Genomic DNA, 12,154 nt, shown 5'->3' with positions numbered 1-12,154 from the left:
GGACCAAACTGAGCCAAATTTAACTTTGCAGGAGAAAATACTAGTTAGAAGAAAATCATGATTAGAAGTGCAGGGATTTTGCATCTCATCTACAAAGAAGCACTAGAGGAAGTGAATCAAGTTCTACAATGCCCCATCTTTTTTCCAGTGGACTTATCACTAGAAATAAAAAAAGATGTTTAGGGCTTTTTCATGCTGCTTCTCTCACTCCTTTTGGAAGGTAAGCTTCCAAAGGAGCTCCTAAAAACTTGAAAGCATCTACTTGTCTCCACTGACTGCAAAGGAGCCTCATGTGATTGGTGGAGCTGTCTATGCTATAGATAGCTGAAGTATCAGAAATGTATCTCATCATATACATCTGCTTCTGCATATGCCTAGAAGCGCTGCAGCACTGATGGCAGTAAGCCCTGCCCATCCCAAACTAGAATTTACAAAACAGGCTTTACATTATCTATGCCACAGAGAAGATCCAGTCATAGGCATTTTAAGAGCACAACCAACAGCTTAGGCAGCAAGAAAAAACCCATAAATGAAACAGAAAATCTTGGCAGACCATTCCCTTAACCTAATAATTCAGTAGTGAAAATACTAGGAAGGAGATGTGGTTTCAGTTGTTCCCAGGATCCCAGGGGATTTTAAACACTCTCTCCTCACCTCTTTAACTGGTGAATTATTACCGAATCTGAGCTAGGAACAGAAAGGGCACCCTCCCTCCCCTCTGTAAAAGCTGTTTCACTTTTAAAGACTAATTAAATATTCAGCAGAAGGGAGACACACGTGGGCTGGGGTAGTTACTGCACTGATGGAGAAAGCCTGGCTTCCACTGCTGCTCTCCCAACAGCCAAATTGTGAAACTCTACATCATCGGGTACCAAACAGTGCCTGGAGCACATCCTCCCACTTTCTTCCCACACTCACCCTTTGTATCCAGCCCAAGGAGTGTTAAGTGTGAAAGAGTTCACAGGAGGGGCTGATGGTATTGCTCATCTCCTGTAGATCAGAGCAAAGAACACAGGCTGAAAAATAACACCTTCAATTCTCCTTCAGGAAGGGAAAGAAATCCAAGTCCAGAGAACCACATTCAGAATTAGTATTCTCACAGGTAAAGTGTCAATAAAGAAGCAAGAGATGATGGAAGAGATGTCATTTCATCTCTCTTCCTTTGAAAGGAATTACTTTTACAGAAAAAGGCAGCACTGACACCTGAAAGAACAGCAGGGCTCAAACTATAGCACTGAGATTTTCATGGAGGCTTCAGTGGCTCCCTCTTCCCATCCTGGGTGTTCAGGCAATACCATCAGCCACCAAAAGCTCCCCTCTGACACAGAGCCCAAGCCCAGTAAATCAAAGGAAGATATTGTTAAATTGATTACAGCTGTGATTACACCCCCTCGGGAGATCAGATTAACTGACTCTTGGAGGAACTATCATTTATTTCACTAGACCTCTTTCAACAGACAGGGCAGTGTTAGTGGAATTTCTACTCATGATGGTGACGAGGATTAATTTTATTTCAGGTCAATCACAAAGGTTTGGATTGCAGTAACCAATTTAAGGCAGAGCACCGATTAAACGAGGAGTATGTCTCCTTATTGCTATGTTCTGTGCCTGCACACTGGCAAAGCTGGTCATATAGACAGGATAATAATATAAACCAAGAACAAGTTCTACTTCGGTATTTATGAACACTGTGCCACTTATCAGCAGTACTGTTAATGATTTGGTATCAAGCTGCATCCACTGTCACACAGTAAGGTAGAACAACACAACCCAGAAGACTGTGCATAAATACCCATACATCAAATTTAAAAACAAACACTGTCTCTGTAACTGGCACTTAAGAAGTCCCATTACAACTCACATTTTCCTCCACCACAGAGTGCAGTCACTGACTTATGGCTGGTACATCTAAGCAGAGTTTTCCATGAATGCTATTTTGTTTTGAGAGCAAGCTGTAGGAAATTTTGTTATGCTGGAAGCTCGCTGGAAGATCCTGTAGCCAGAACACTCACAGAGACACACAAGTCAGCTCAGGGATTCTTATTCAGTCATGAATTGGCTGTAGATGGATAAAGCTCAGTTGCTGAAAGATGAGGTAGAATAAAAGTTGTAACACTACTGGGGATAAAAGAAGGATCCTGCACTAGCACTTGAGGAAAACAGAGGTGCTCCTTTAACACCTCTCCTATGATGGCACTAATGTTAAAACCAGAGGTGGTAAAACTTCCTCAGCCTGTCATTAATGGTCCAATCTGAACTCAAGACGTGAAAGAGAGGCACAGGGTGAGAAGCTTGCTGCCTCCACAGCTTGTCCAGGCACCTCCACCTCCTCCTGCCACCATTGTACCTGCTGCAAGACATCAGTGCAGAAGGAGCTGCCTCGGGGAGGTGGGGGGGGGACCAGGAGAGGATGAGGAAAAAGTGGCTGATGCAGAGGTATGGACTCTTCACAATGAGGTACTTCAGCAGCTGAGCATGGCCATTTTCAAGCAACCAGAAATACCCATCCTCTCTCAGGCACTCTTTAGGGACATGTCTTTATCACTAAGAGAAATTACTCCAGCAGCATTTCAGCTAAATCGTCATCAAGCTGAAAGTTTTCCCCAAAACAGCCAAGATGCTGACCTTTCTTCACTCTACTAATATGGGGAATAATCCATCATACACAAACATGCAGCACTTGAATCATAAAGGTCACTGTCTTGTGTGGATATGAATCATGGTCTGCAGTACCACTGTCTGCTTTATGTATTGCACAGTAAGATAATCTTAATTACTCAGTGCAAGCTAAAAGGTATTACACCCTGTTCAGGTAGTATTTTAGGAAAGTTACTTTCTTATTAGGCTCTCTCTCTGCTTGCTGGATACTATTTCAATTGTTTTAGATACCTTGGCATACCCCAGAGTCTCAGAAAAGAGCATTCTGCAAAGGCTTTTTACAAAAAAAACATTTTGGCTTAAACAAAACCACCTAAATCAGGCAATCCTGGTTATTTAATAGACAGATAAAAGAAATGTTTGAAACTATGGAGGTGGACATTAAATACAAGAAACGAGTGTGCATACAAATGAGAGTAAATTCTAAAGACTTTTGCTACATTTCTGGAGAATGTTTATATTTATTTTCTTTTTTTGTTGTTTCTCAGGTATTTTTTTGGGTGTAATATGTACAGAAAAGACAATGCTATTTTACTAAACAGCTGGTTTTAAAACAATAATTCAAGGTTTCTCCACATCAGAAAATGACTAGTCCTCAAAAAAAAAAAACCAACAAAAACCCAACCAAAAAAAAAAAAAATCAAACCAGTTCATACTGGCAAAGTAGTGGCTCCTGGAAAACTGGACTTAAGATATTCCTCACCATTCCAACCACAACAAACTTGTGGTCTTACTTTTTAGTCTCCACACAAAAATAAATTATAATATCTTTCAAGGAGGGCATTGTTCAATGATTTAAGAATTAAAATCTTAAATTGTTTCAGAAAGATCACTGAAATCTTACAGTTATTTATGCATATGCCCCCCCAAAAATGAAAGCGTTAAGCATACAAGTGAAAAAAATAGTGACAGAAAGCAATAAGAGGCAAAACAATTTTCTTCTCTATATACAGAAATATTTTTACATAAGTAACAAGAAATGTCAAAAATACACAATTTTGAGTACAAAAGAATCATTTCAGCAATAGATTTGTACAATTGAGAACTGTGTAAGCAGCATGCTTTGACTGAACGAATTAAACTGCAACATATTTCAAAATACATTCATTTAAATCCTCCATACTAAAGATGTCTGAAAATGGAACATGAGAGAATACAGATTAGTAATGACTACCATTTCTGGAGAGGAAGAAAATTATAATTCCCCAGTTAAGTCAAGAAGGATCAGTCTGAGTTTTTAAAATCCTTGGTCTTGGTCAAGACCATTAAATTGCCTCAGGAGACCCAATTCTGCCAATATGTATATATTTTAACATTACAAATCTCAGCAAGGTTGTGCAGGATTCTTGGCAGGATCACAGACAGCAAGACTGAGCAGTTTAGAGGTCTTCAACTTGGTCCTAGGACTTCAGCTGTAATTATCAAGGCACTGCTCTCAAGACAGTACATAGACACAATAGCTCAAATGATTCTGTAAACACATAATTACCCTGGGGATACTTCTACACCACTTTGTTTCTTTTTTTGAAAACCCTTTTGTTCACTATATGCTTTGATCACCTCAAAAAACCTGGTAAGTGTGAATACTGCTATGGAAATCACCCCTGAATTTGGGCCACACAGATGGGTTTCCTTTCTCCAAGGATCAGCAGATGCAGCTTTGACCAGAAACCTTGTTACAGTCAGTGTAAACAAACAATTATCAAGACAAAGTCACTGTCTTTGATGTTTGCAATTTATACCTCACAGCCAGTACGTATCAGAGATCAAGAAAACCCCACAAAATGTTTTTCCCTCATCCTTCAGGAAAGCAATTTCACTAACTTTGCTCTATTACTCATCTTCTCTCCTTCTTGAATTACTGTGTTTTACAACATTCAAATCTCTTGCATCGTAGAGCTGGAAGACAGCAAAAATACCTGTTCCTGCCATTCAGACAATGTACACTCTCACTCTGTTACATTAACTCTAAACACCATTTTGCTGCTTTCAGAGATAAACAGGTATGACAGCTTTGAAACAGAAAATCCATACTAACCACGTACTGAACTTGTGCTATCAATGTATATGTAATTGAAAAATAAAACCCTTACTGCAAAGACACACTTAAATACTCTGTTTTATAGTGAAACTCCTTTAGATCAGAAAAATCTATATCATCGTCAGTAAAACTGACAAGGAAGGGCATGGACATTGATAACAGCACCACTGCCAGGTGCCTTTACATGTAATCCACAGTCTCAGCTGGCAGCATTTTTTTTAAAAAAATGAAATTACTAAATTCAAAATTGTTGCTTTTATACTCCTAAAATTTAAATAATGACAACAGTTTTACCAATAGCTGTCAATGAGAAGAACATGATAACTTCAATTAGTTCTTTATTGAAGACCTTTAAAAAAAATCTGGGGTGTGAATGCTTTGTTGCCCTCAGGAGGCAAGCAGTCCCTAGACACCCACCTAGAACAAGGAATTTCCTTCATACACACATGTACTGTGTGGATAGATAGATAAAATTGCTATTTTTTTGCTCCTCTGGTACAAGAACAATGAAGAGGTCCCCATGCTTTGGGGCACTGAAAGACAGATGAAAGCAAGAGAAGCCCAAACTCTAGCTCTGGTTGTTGCCTGTTGTAAATCAATCCCTCTGTTCTTGATCATTGCCCCAAAAAGCTGATTATGCAGGCATTCTTCCCAGCCTCAGAGCAAGTGGGGATCTGGCTCCAAAGCCTAAACCTAAGTCTTAATTTTATTTGTCTCACAATAAATATTTATTTAGCTGATTAAAAAAAAAAAAAAAAGTATCTGAGTTTGGTTTGCTATCATCAAGGAAAATCTTTGTCTTTCTGTGTTCCAGGAGGATACCAACACAGCCTGACATTAATCAGAAAGGTAGTTTGGCATTTTAGGGAGAAGCTGATGCCTAATAGATGAGAACACAGAGTAAACCTTTGAGGCAGCAGCCATTACAGAGACAAAGGGGTAATGAAAAAATCAATGTGAAGTATTATCAGAGGGAAATGGGGAACTTAACTTACATCCCCAGCAAACTCTGCTGGCTGCTGTAAGGGGTAATGGCTGAAAGAAAGTAGATTTAGAAAAGATATAGGAAGAAATTCTTCCATGTGAGGGTGGTGAGGCACTGGAACAGGTTGCCCAAAGAAGTTGTGGATGTCCCATCCCTGGAAGCGTTCAAGGGCAGGTTGGATGGGGCTCTGAGCAACATGGTCTAGTGGAAGGTGTCCCTGCCCATGGTAGGAGGGCTGGAGCAGGATAATATTTATGGTTCCTTCCAAAGCAAGCCATTTTATGATTCTGTGACTGTTTATGGTTTTGATCCAATACTTAAATTGTAAAACAAGCAAGTTCAGGATTCTTTTTTTCCCTGTAATTACTACGTAGACTAAATCCTAACCTCAACTATGGTTCATTTGCTATCTGTTTGCTTACCCTACCTGTTGGTTTACCCTACCATTTCTAATCCTATCCCAAAAAATGCCTGACAGCATGATTTCAGCAGTGTAGAGCACATCTAGCCTTATATGAGCTCCAAGCAGAAACAGCATTATACCAACACAATATAAATTGCAGGCCCAAAAATCACTATTTCAGATAGGTTTTCAGGCATAGCATCAGGTTTGGATAACTTGTAACAGCCTCAAGTAACAACTACTGTAACAATTTTAACATGAACAGTATTCTTCTAAATCATGTATTAGCCTAAATCTCAGGTCATGGTATTTTTCTCTTACATTCCTCTGCTTTCTCCTTCTAACTCTCCTGATAACTGAGCAGGTAATTTTGATCAATTGTTAGAAAAACAGAAAATCTATGACTGTACATGTAGCTATACCAACATAAATTGCCCTCCTAGAGCTTACATGGGTCTTTCATTGAAATTCACCAATATAACAAATAACAATAACAGCAATAATAATATGCCTTCGATACAGAAAAAAATATTCAAATGAACAAACTATATAGTAAATTTTGTAAAGTGCACAAAAATATTAATGGAAATATTAAAAAAAGTTTTTTAATGTTACCATGAAAACTTCTGAAATATCATTAAATTAGATAGAAATAATCTAATGAGACTTTTTGGCTCTAATATATTGGCAGACAGCAGCAACATTTTTCAAAAAAATTACACCAACTAAATACACCGTATCTTAGCAGCATAAAAAAAGTCCCTACAATTAGATAAAATTGCAGGGCTAGTAAGCATAAACCTGACAAAATGTTCCAAATGTAGTTTTCATTAAAAGAATGGATTTCCATGGAATCCTAGAGGTAACATTTGTTATTTCGTTTACATTGTATTCTGGTAGTAAACCCAACTATAGCCATTCACCTTCCCTCCCTCTGTCTTCCCAAAACTGGACAGAGTACTGAAAATTTAATCAAGTTATAAGATATGGCCACACTGAAAAAGCCATATGAAACAAAACAAAATTCAACCTAAAGCCAAACAAACAAACAACCCAAGCAAACAACAATCATTGTCAAACAACTGCAGTTTCAAACCACCGACCGATGCTCCCCACACACGTAGATGGCACTGGGCCGGATGCGCCGCCTTGTATGGCCAGGGAGCTGTGGCAAGAACTTGAAGAATTTGGGCATCAAGTCTAAGCATGCATCATGAAACTTCTTAATCCTCCAGTAGTAAATCAGTGGGTTCAGTGCAGACTTGAGGTAGCAGAGCCAGAGGAGCCAAGTGCTTATCTCAAAAAAGTTGTGCTTGTAGTAGAAGTGGCTGTTGAACGTGGCAATAAGGCTGTAAGTGGTGAATGGTGCCCAACAGACTATGAAGACAAGGAACAAAATCAAGATGGTTGTGAAGGCACGAGTTTTAAAGCTCATATCAATATTCATCTGAAAAGGTCTCTGTAAGCTCATGAGACCAAGTTTGCTGGCCTGGCTGAGACATATGCTATCAGGGTGGCTATGGATACGAACTGCATTGTGGCGGACGGTGTTGAGTATGCCCATGAAAGAATACAGCATTACCAGGAATGGAATAAAAAAAGAAATTAGCAAGATAACTATCACGTAGGCTCGGTAACCTGGGCTTGTAGAGTAGCCAAAAACACACTGAGGTGCTCTCGAGGGTATCTGCAGATTAGGATTCCCTACTGATAATGGAAAAGCAACAACAAAGGATGCTGCCCAGGAAATCGCAATAAGAATCTTTGCACGGTAGGGATTCAGTTTATCTTGCCTCTGAACTATGATAAGAAATCGGTCAATACTAATAATAAGAAGAATGGCTACCCCCTCTATGACAAAAAGCCAGAAGAACATGGCAGAAACTCTGCAAAATATATCCCCAAAAATCCACTGAGTGGTAATGATCGTTATCAGAGCAAATGGCATGTTCAGCACTGCCAGCAGCAGGTCTGCAAAAGCCAGGCTTGCTAAGAGGATATTAATTGCAGATCGCATAGCTGCCTTCTGGTAGACCATCAGGCAGACAACAAAGTTTCCAAGGAAAGAAACCAATAGGATAAATATCATAGCAGCAGAAAGAATGATCTGGAGTGGCAAACTCAAGCTCCTGAAAACTTCTTGCGATGGCAGGATAGCTGTAGTGTTTACCAGGAAAGTACTTCTCTCAGTGGTGAGCACAGCACCTGAATTATATCTCAATGGCTGTGTTGTGCCACTGCGAAGCAAGAACTGGGGAGTGGTAAAATTCGTATAGGCATTTTCATAAACAATGAAAGTAGCATTTGAGGTCCCAGAGTGGGCCAGCGTCAACATTGCTGAGAAAACCATTGCTTCAGGAAAAATGAAAGCAGAACCAAAAGTCTTCAAGGCATTTCATCTTGTTCAGGCAGTATTTTTAACTGGTCATTTAACAATCAAAATTCGAGGTTTGAAAGCATCAAAGTTCTTAAGTTCATGTCAGTATTTCCATCTGAAAAAGAAGAAAGAAATGTAAATCAACAAAGTAAAACTCTCTCAAACCAATGGGAACCTAATGATTGCTCAGCTTTCCTTAACAACAATAGTAGCCTTAATATATGTTGAAACTTCAGGTTGACATAATTTACACAGGAGTCTCTTAATATTGGCCTTTCTCTCATAGATCCTGCTCCCGTAGTCCTGCCAATACTGTACAATACTCTCAGCTCACCACGCTTTTTTTCTACCATAACCAAAACTGGCAACTTTTGTGTTTGAAAACAAACTTTACTGATTAAGAGTGAATAAATCAAATAAGTATTTTTATTTAAATCTCGTAATTTTTGAACTAACTTCGTTATTTTGTCTTGAAATTGCTTACAGGTGGAAACTTTAATAACATTTCTAAATAGCTTAAATAGTATCAGTATATTGCCTATCTGCTTGTTTGGTAAGCACTGAAAAGCCTATTTATCCAAGTTATTGTACATAATACAGAATTCTTGGTTCCACGTCAGTCATCCACATCAGACGTCTCAGGAAAAACATGCAAAACATCCTAACCCTTTATTATGAAATAACTTGTCCACAAGCACTTCTCAATTTATTTCATTTAGGGACTGACTCATATTAAGGTGCAGGAAACCATCACTTCTTTGGTCACTACAACTCTTCCCCTGGCAGTAAGTTTTCCTGCTTTCACTGGTCTAGGCATGTTTTTGTTAATTGATCTTGGTATTCCACATAATTTAACCATGTGCACCCTCTTTTTCCTTGTAAATCTAATCCTTAGACATCCTGCTGAACTCCCTCCCTTGTCATTATAGAGTCATAGAACGGGTTGGGCTGGAAGACTGGGCAGGGACACCTGCCACTAGACCAGGTTGCTCAGAGTCCCATCCAACCTGGCCTTGAACACTTCCAGGGACAGGTCATCCACAACATCCCCAGGCAACCTGTACTGTGCCTTACCAGTCTCACAGTAAAGAATTTCTTCCTAATATCTAGTGTAAATCTCTCATCCTTCAGCTTAAGACCATTGCCCTGTCCTTGTAAAAAGTCCCTCTCCAGCCCTCCTGCAGGCCCCGTTTAGGTACTGACACAATGCGAGATTTTATCGCTTACAAGCACGGTCTTGTTGCACTATTACTACTAGTATTGTACTGTTACATATACTTATATGTACATATTCTTAACAAAAAAAATGCAAAAGAGTTGAGAGCTCTCTCCCTTTTTCAGTGCTAGCTCCTCCCCTCTATCTTGGACTACGAAATTAAGCACTTTCAGAACACACTGGCATCTGATCAAGCTGGAAACCAGAAGGATTCTAAGCCCTTTTCAAAAAACAATCACTACAGCCAGAAACATAAAATGGGCTTCACCTCATTCATTCTGGATGACAGCAATAGTCCCTCTGGCTGTTCTCATGTTTATCATCAGAAGAGGGATAAAGGCATTTCAGAGGGCAATCTCTCTCCATCTCTGCACATGATGACAAGCTTTTGCCACTAACACAAGCAGCTTATGCTTGGTAGCACAAACCCTGCCCACAGTATTTATACAGGTTCTGTTTAGTATCAATGTCAAGCAAAAATAAAGGGAGGAAGGAATGTTTTCTATGAATTTACACAAGGACCACATGCTTTGTGTAAGATCAAAAGTTTACCTTTTGCTGGATAATACTCCACCAACAAGGAAATGAACTGTAAGACAACAAAGTCTGATCTATGCCCACAGTTTGAACTTCCAGCAATCTGAAAGCAAGCCTGCTCAGGCTGCTGTCAAGAATTCATCAAGTAACATCAGCACTATGACCTGCTCCTTTCATTCCCTGACTATCTGTAAGCTCTATCACAAGATGATTTCCAGAGCCAGACTATCATCAGCATTTTTAAGACAAATAATTAACCTCTCTGTGTCCTTTAATTTTCAATGGTATAATGAACAGATATTATTATAAACATTCTAATTTAATTGACTCTTGTGATGGGCTGATGCTGGCTGGACACCAGGTGCCCACAAGACCTGCTCTTTCACCCCCCTCCTCAACTAGCCAGGGGAGAAGAAATATTACAAAAGGCTTGTGTGTTGAAATAAAAACAGGGAGAGATCACTCACCTGTTACCATCACAGGCAAAATCTCAACTTGGGGAAATTAGATTAAATTATTGCCAATTAAATCAGAGTAGGGTAACGAGAAAATAAAGCAAAATCTTAAAAACACCTTCACCCCACCCCTCCCTTCTTCCTGAGTTTAACATTCTGACTAATTTTCTCTATCTTCTCCCCACCAGCAACGCAGAGGGACAGGAAACAGGGGTTGCAGTCAGTTCATCACATGTTGTCTCTGCTGCTCCTTCCTCATCAGGTGGAAGACTCCTCAAACTCTTCCCCTCCTCCAGAGTAGGTTCCTCCCATGGGAGACAGTCCTCCATGAACTTCTCCAATATGAGTCCTTCCCACAGGCCACAGTTTTTCTTGAATACTCAAGCGTGGGTCCCTTCCACTGGCATTGCTCCTATTGGTCACAGAGGAAGCTTCTGGCAGCTTCTCATAGAAGCCACCCCTGCAGTCCCCCTGCTACCAAAACCCTGTCACACAAACCCAATAAAGAGTCATAAAAATTCCGCTTTCTAGAGGTCTTACTGCTCAAATGAGAGTTACAATTTTCTATATTATCCTATTATAGTTCAAAGATTCTAAAACTCAGCAAAAGTATATAAAGCTATGTACGTGGACATTTTGTAAAAATGACCAATTCCATTAACTTTATTACGGTTTTTTCTTTCCCTCCATTCTTTAATTTTATTTTTACACTAACTCCTTTAGAGAAAACCTCAATGTTAACTACAGGTTAAAGCATATATAATAGCCAAAGCTCTGCTTTCTCTGATCTATATAAACATTTCCTTTACTTGTCTTCTTTAACATTTTTTAGAATAAAATATATAGCTAACAGGAAAAAGGTTAACAGAACTTTCCAGAATAAATAAGAAATAGTTTAGCAATAAACAAGAAAATCTTACCCAAAGTTCCACTGAGGTTTATGACTCCACAAGTTGAGAACACTATGAAGGAAAGGAAGTGGTAGCATTCTGCAGGGACTGCAAAAGAACATAAATTCAACAAATAATTCTAGATTTAAAATCTTGGAGCAAGAAAATTAGATCCCCAGGGCAGTATCTTTTAGAGCTAGGTAAGCAATACATCAGCAAAAGTAACTTCTGCATTTCTGATCGGCTTTGAACAGATCTTTCCACCAAGGCTCTAAAAGAAACTAATCTGCCATTAGATAAATGTAAAACCCTCCTACAGACAATAATCAGTTTCAAATAGGAAACAAAAAAAAAGAGTGGCTAGTTTTGCAGAGAAAAAAGGTCACCAGAATGATCCTACAAAGAAAATCTTTGCTGGGGTTCTAGCTCTTTAATATATAGAGGAGAAGAGGGAAATGCAAAATCATGACATTTGCTGATGATGAACATGAACTCTTTTTCAGGTCAATTTAATAAAAACAAAGGTCAACTATAAAAAAGTACAGAGGGATCTCTCGAGAGTTAGTGGCAAGCTAGAAGTCTGCCCTATAAA

The 12,154-nt window shown here is 39.2% G+C and overlaps 1 protein-coding gene across 4 annotated transcripts in view; it reads right to left on the bottom strand.

Moving 5' to 3' along the window:
• Positions 1–3,018: 3,018 nt before the first annotated feature.
• GPR63 (G protein-coupled receptor 63) overlaps positions 3,019–12,154 on the bottom strand; it is a 29,599-nt gene continuing 20,463 nt past the window's right edge. The window contains exons 3-5 of one of the 4 annotated variants that reach the window (XM_069011118.1): positions 11,593–11,670; positions 10,685–11,157; positions 3,019–8,579 (exon numbers count right to left, since the gene is read on the bottom strand). In XM_069011118.1, the coding sequence (XP_068867219.1) occupies positions 7,178–8,437 (1,260 nt within the window). In that variant the 5' untranslated portion in view covers positions 8,438–8,579; positions 10,685–11,157; positions 11,593–11,670 and the 3' untranslated portion in view covers positions 3,019–7,177. Of the gene's footprint in view, positions 11,158–11,592; positions 11,671–12,154 lie in introns of all 4 variants that reach the window. The other 3 variants (XM_069011120.1, XM_069011117.1, XM_069011119.1) reach the window with 3 other exon arrangements.

This window comes from Aphelocoma coerulescens, chromosome 3 (assembly GCF_041296385.1).
Source record: "Aphelocoma coerulescens isolate FSJ_1873_10779 chromosome 3, UR_Acoe_1.0, whole genome shotgun sequence".
NCBI lineage: Eukaryota > Metazoa > Chordata > Aves > Passeriformes > Corvidae > Aphelocoma > Aphelocoma coerulescens.
The sequence above is the reverse complement of the archived record's forward strand: the minus strand, read 5'-3'. Positions and strand labels throughout refer to the sequence as shown.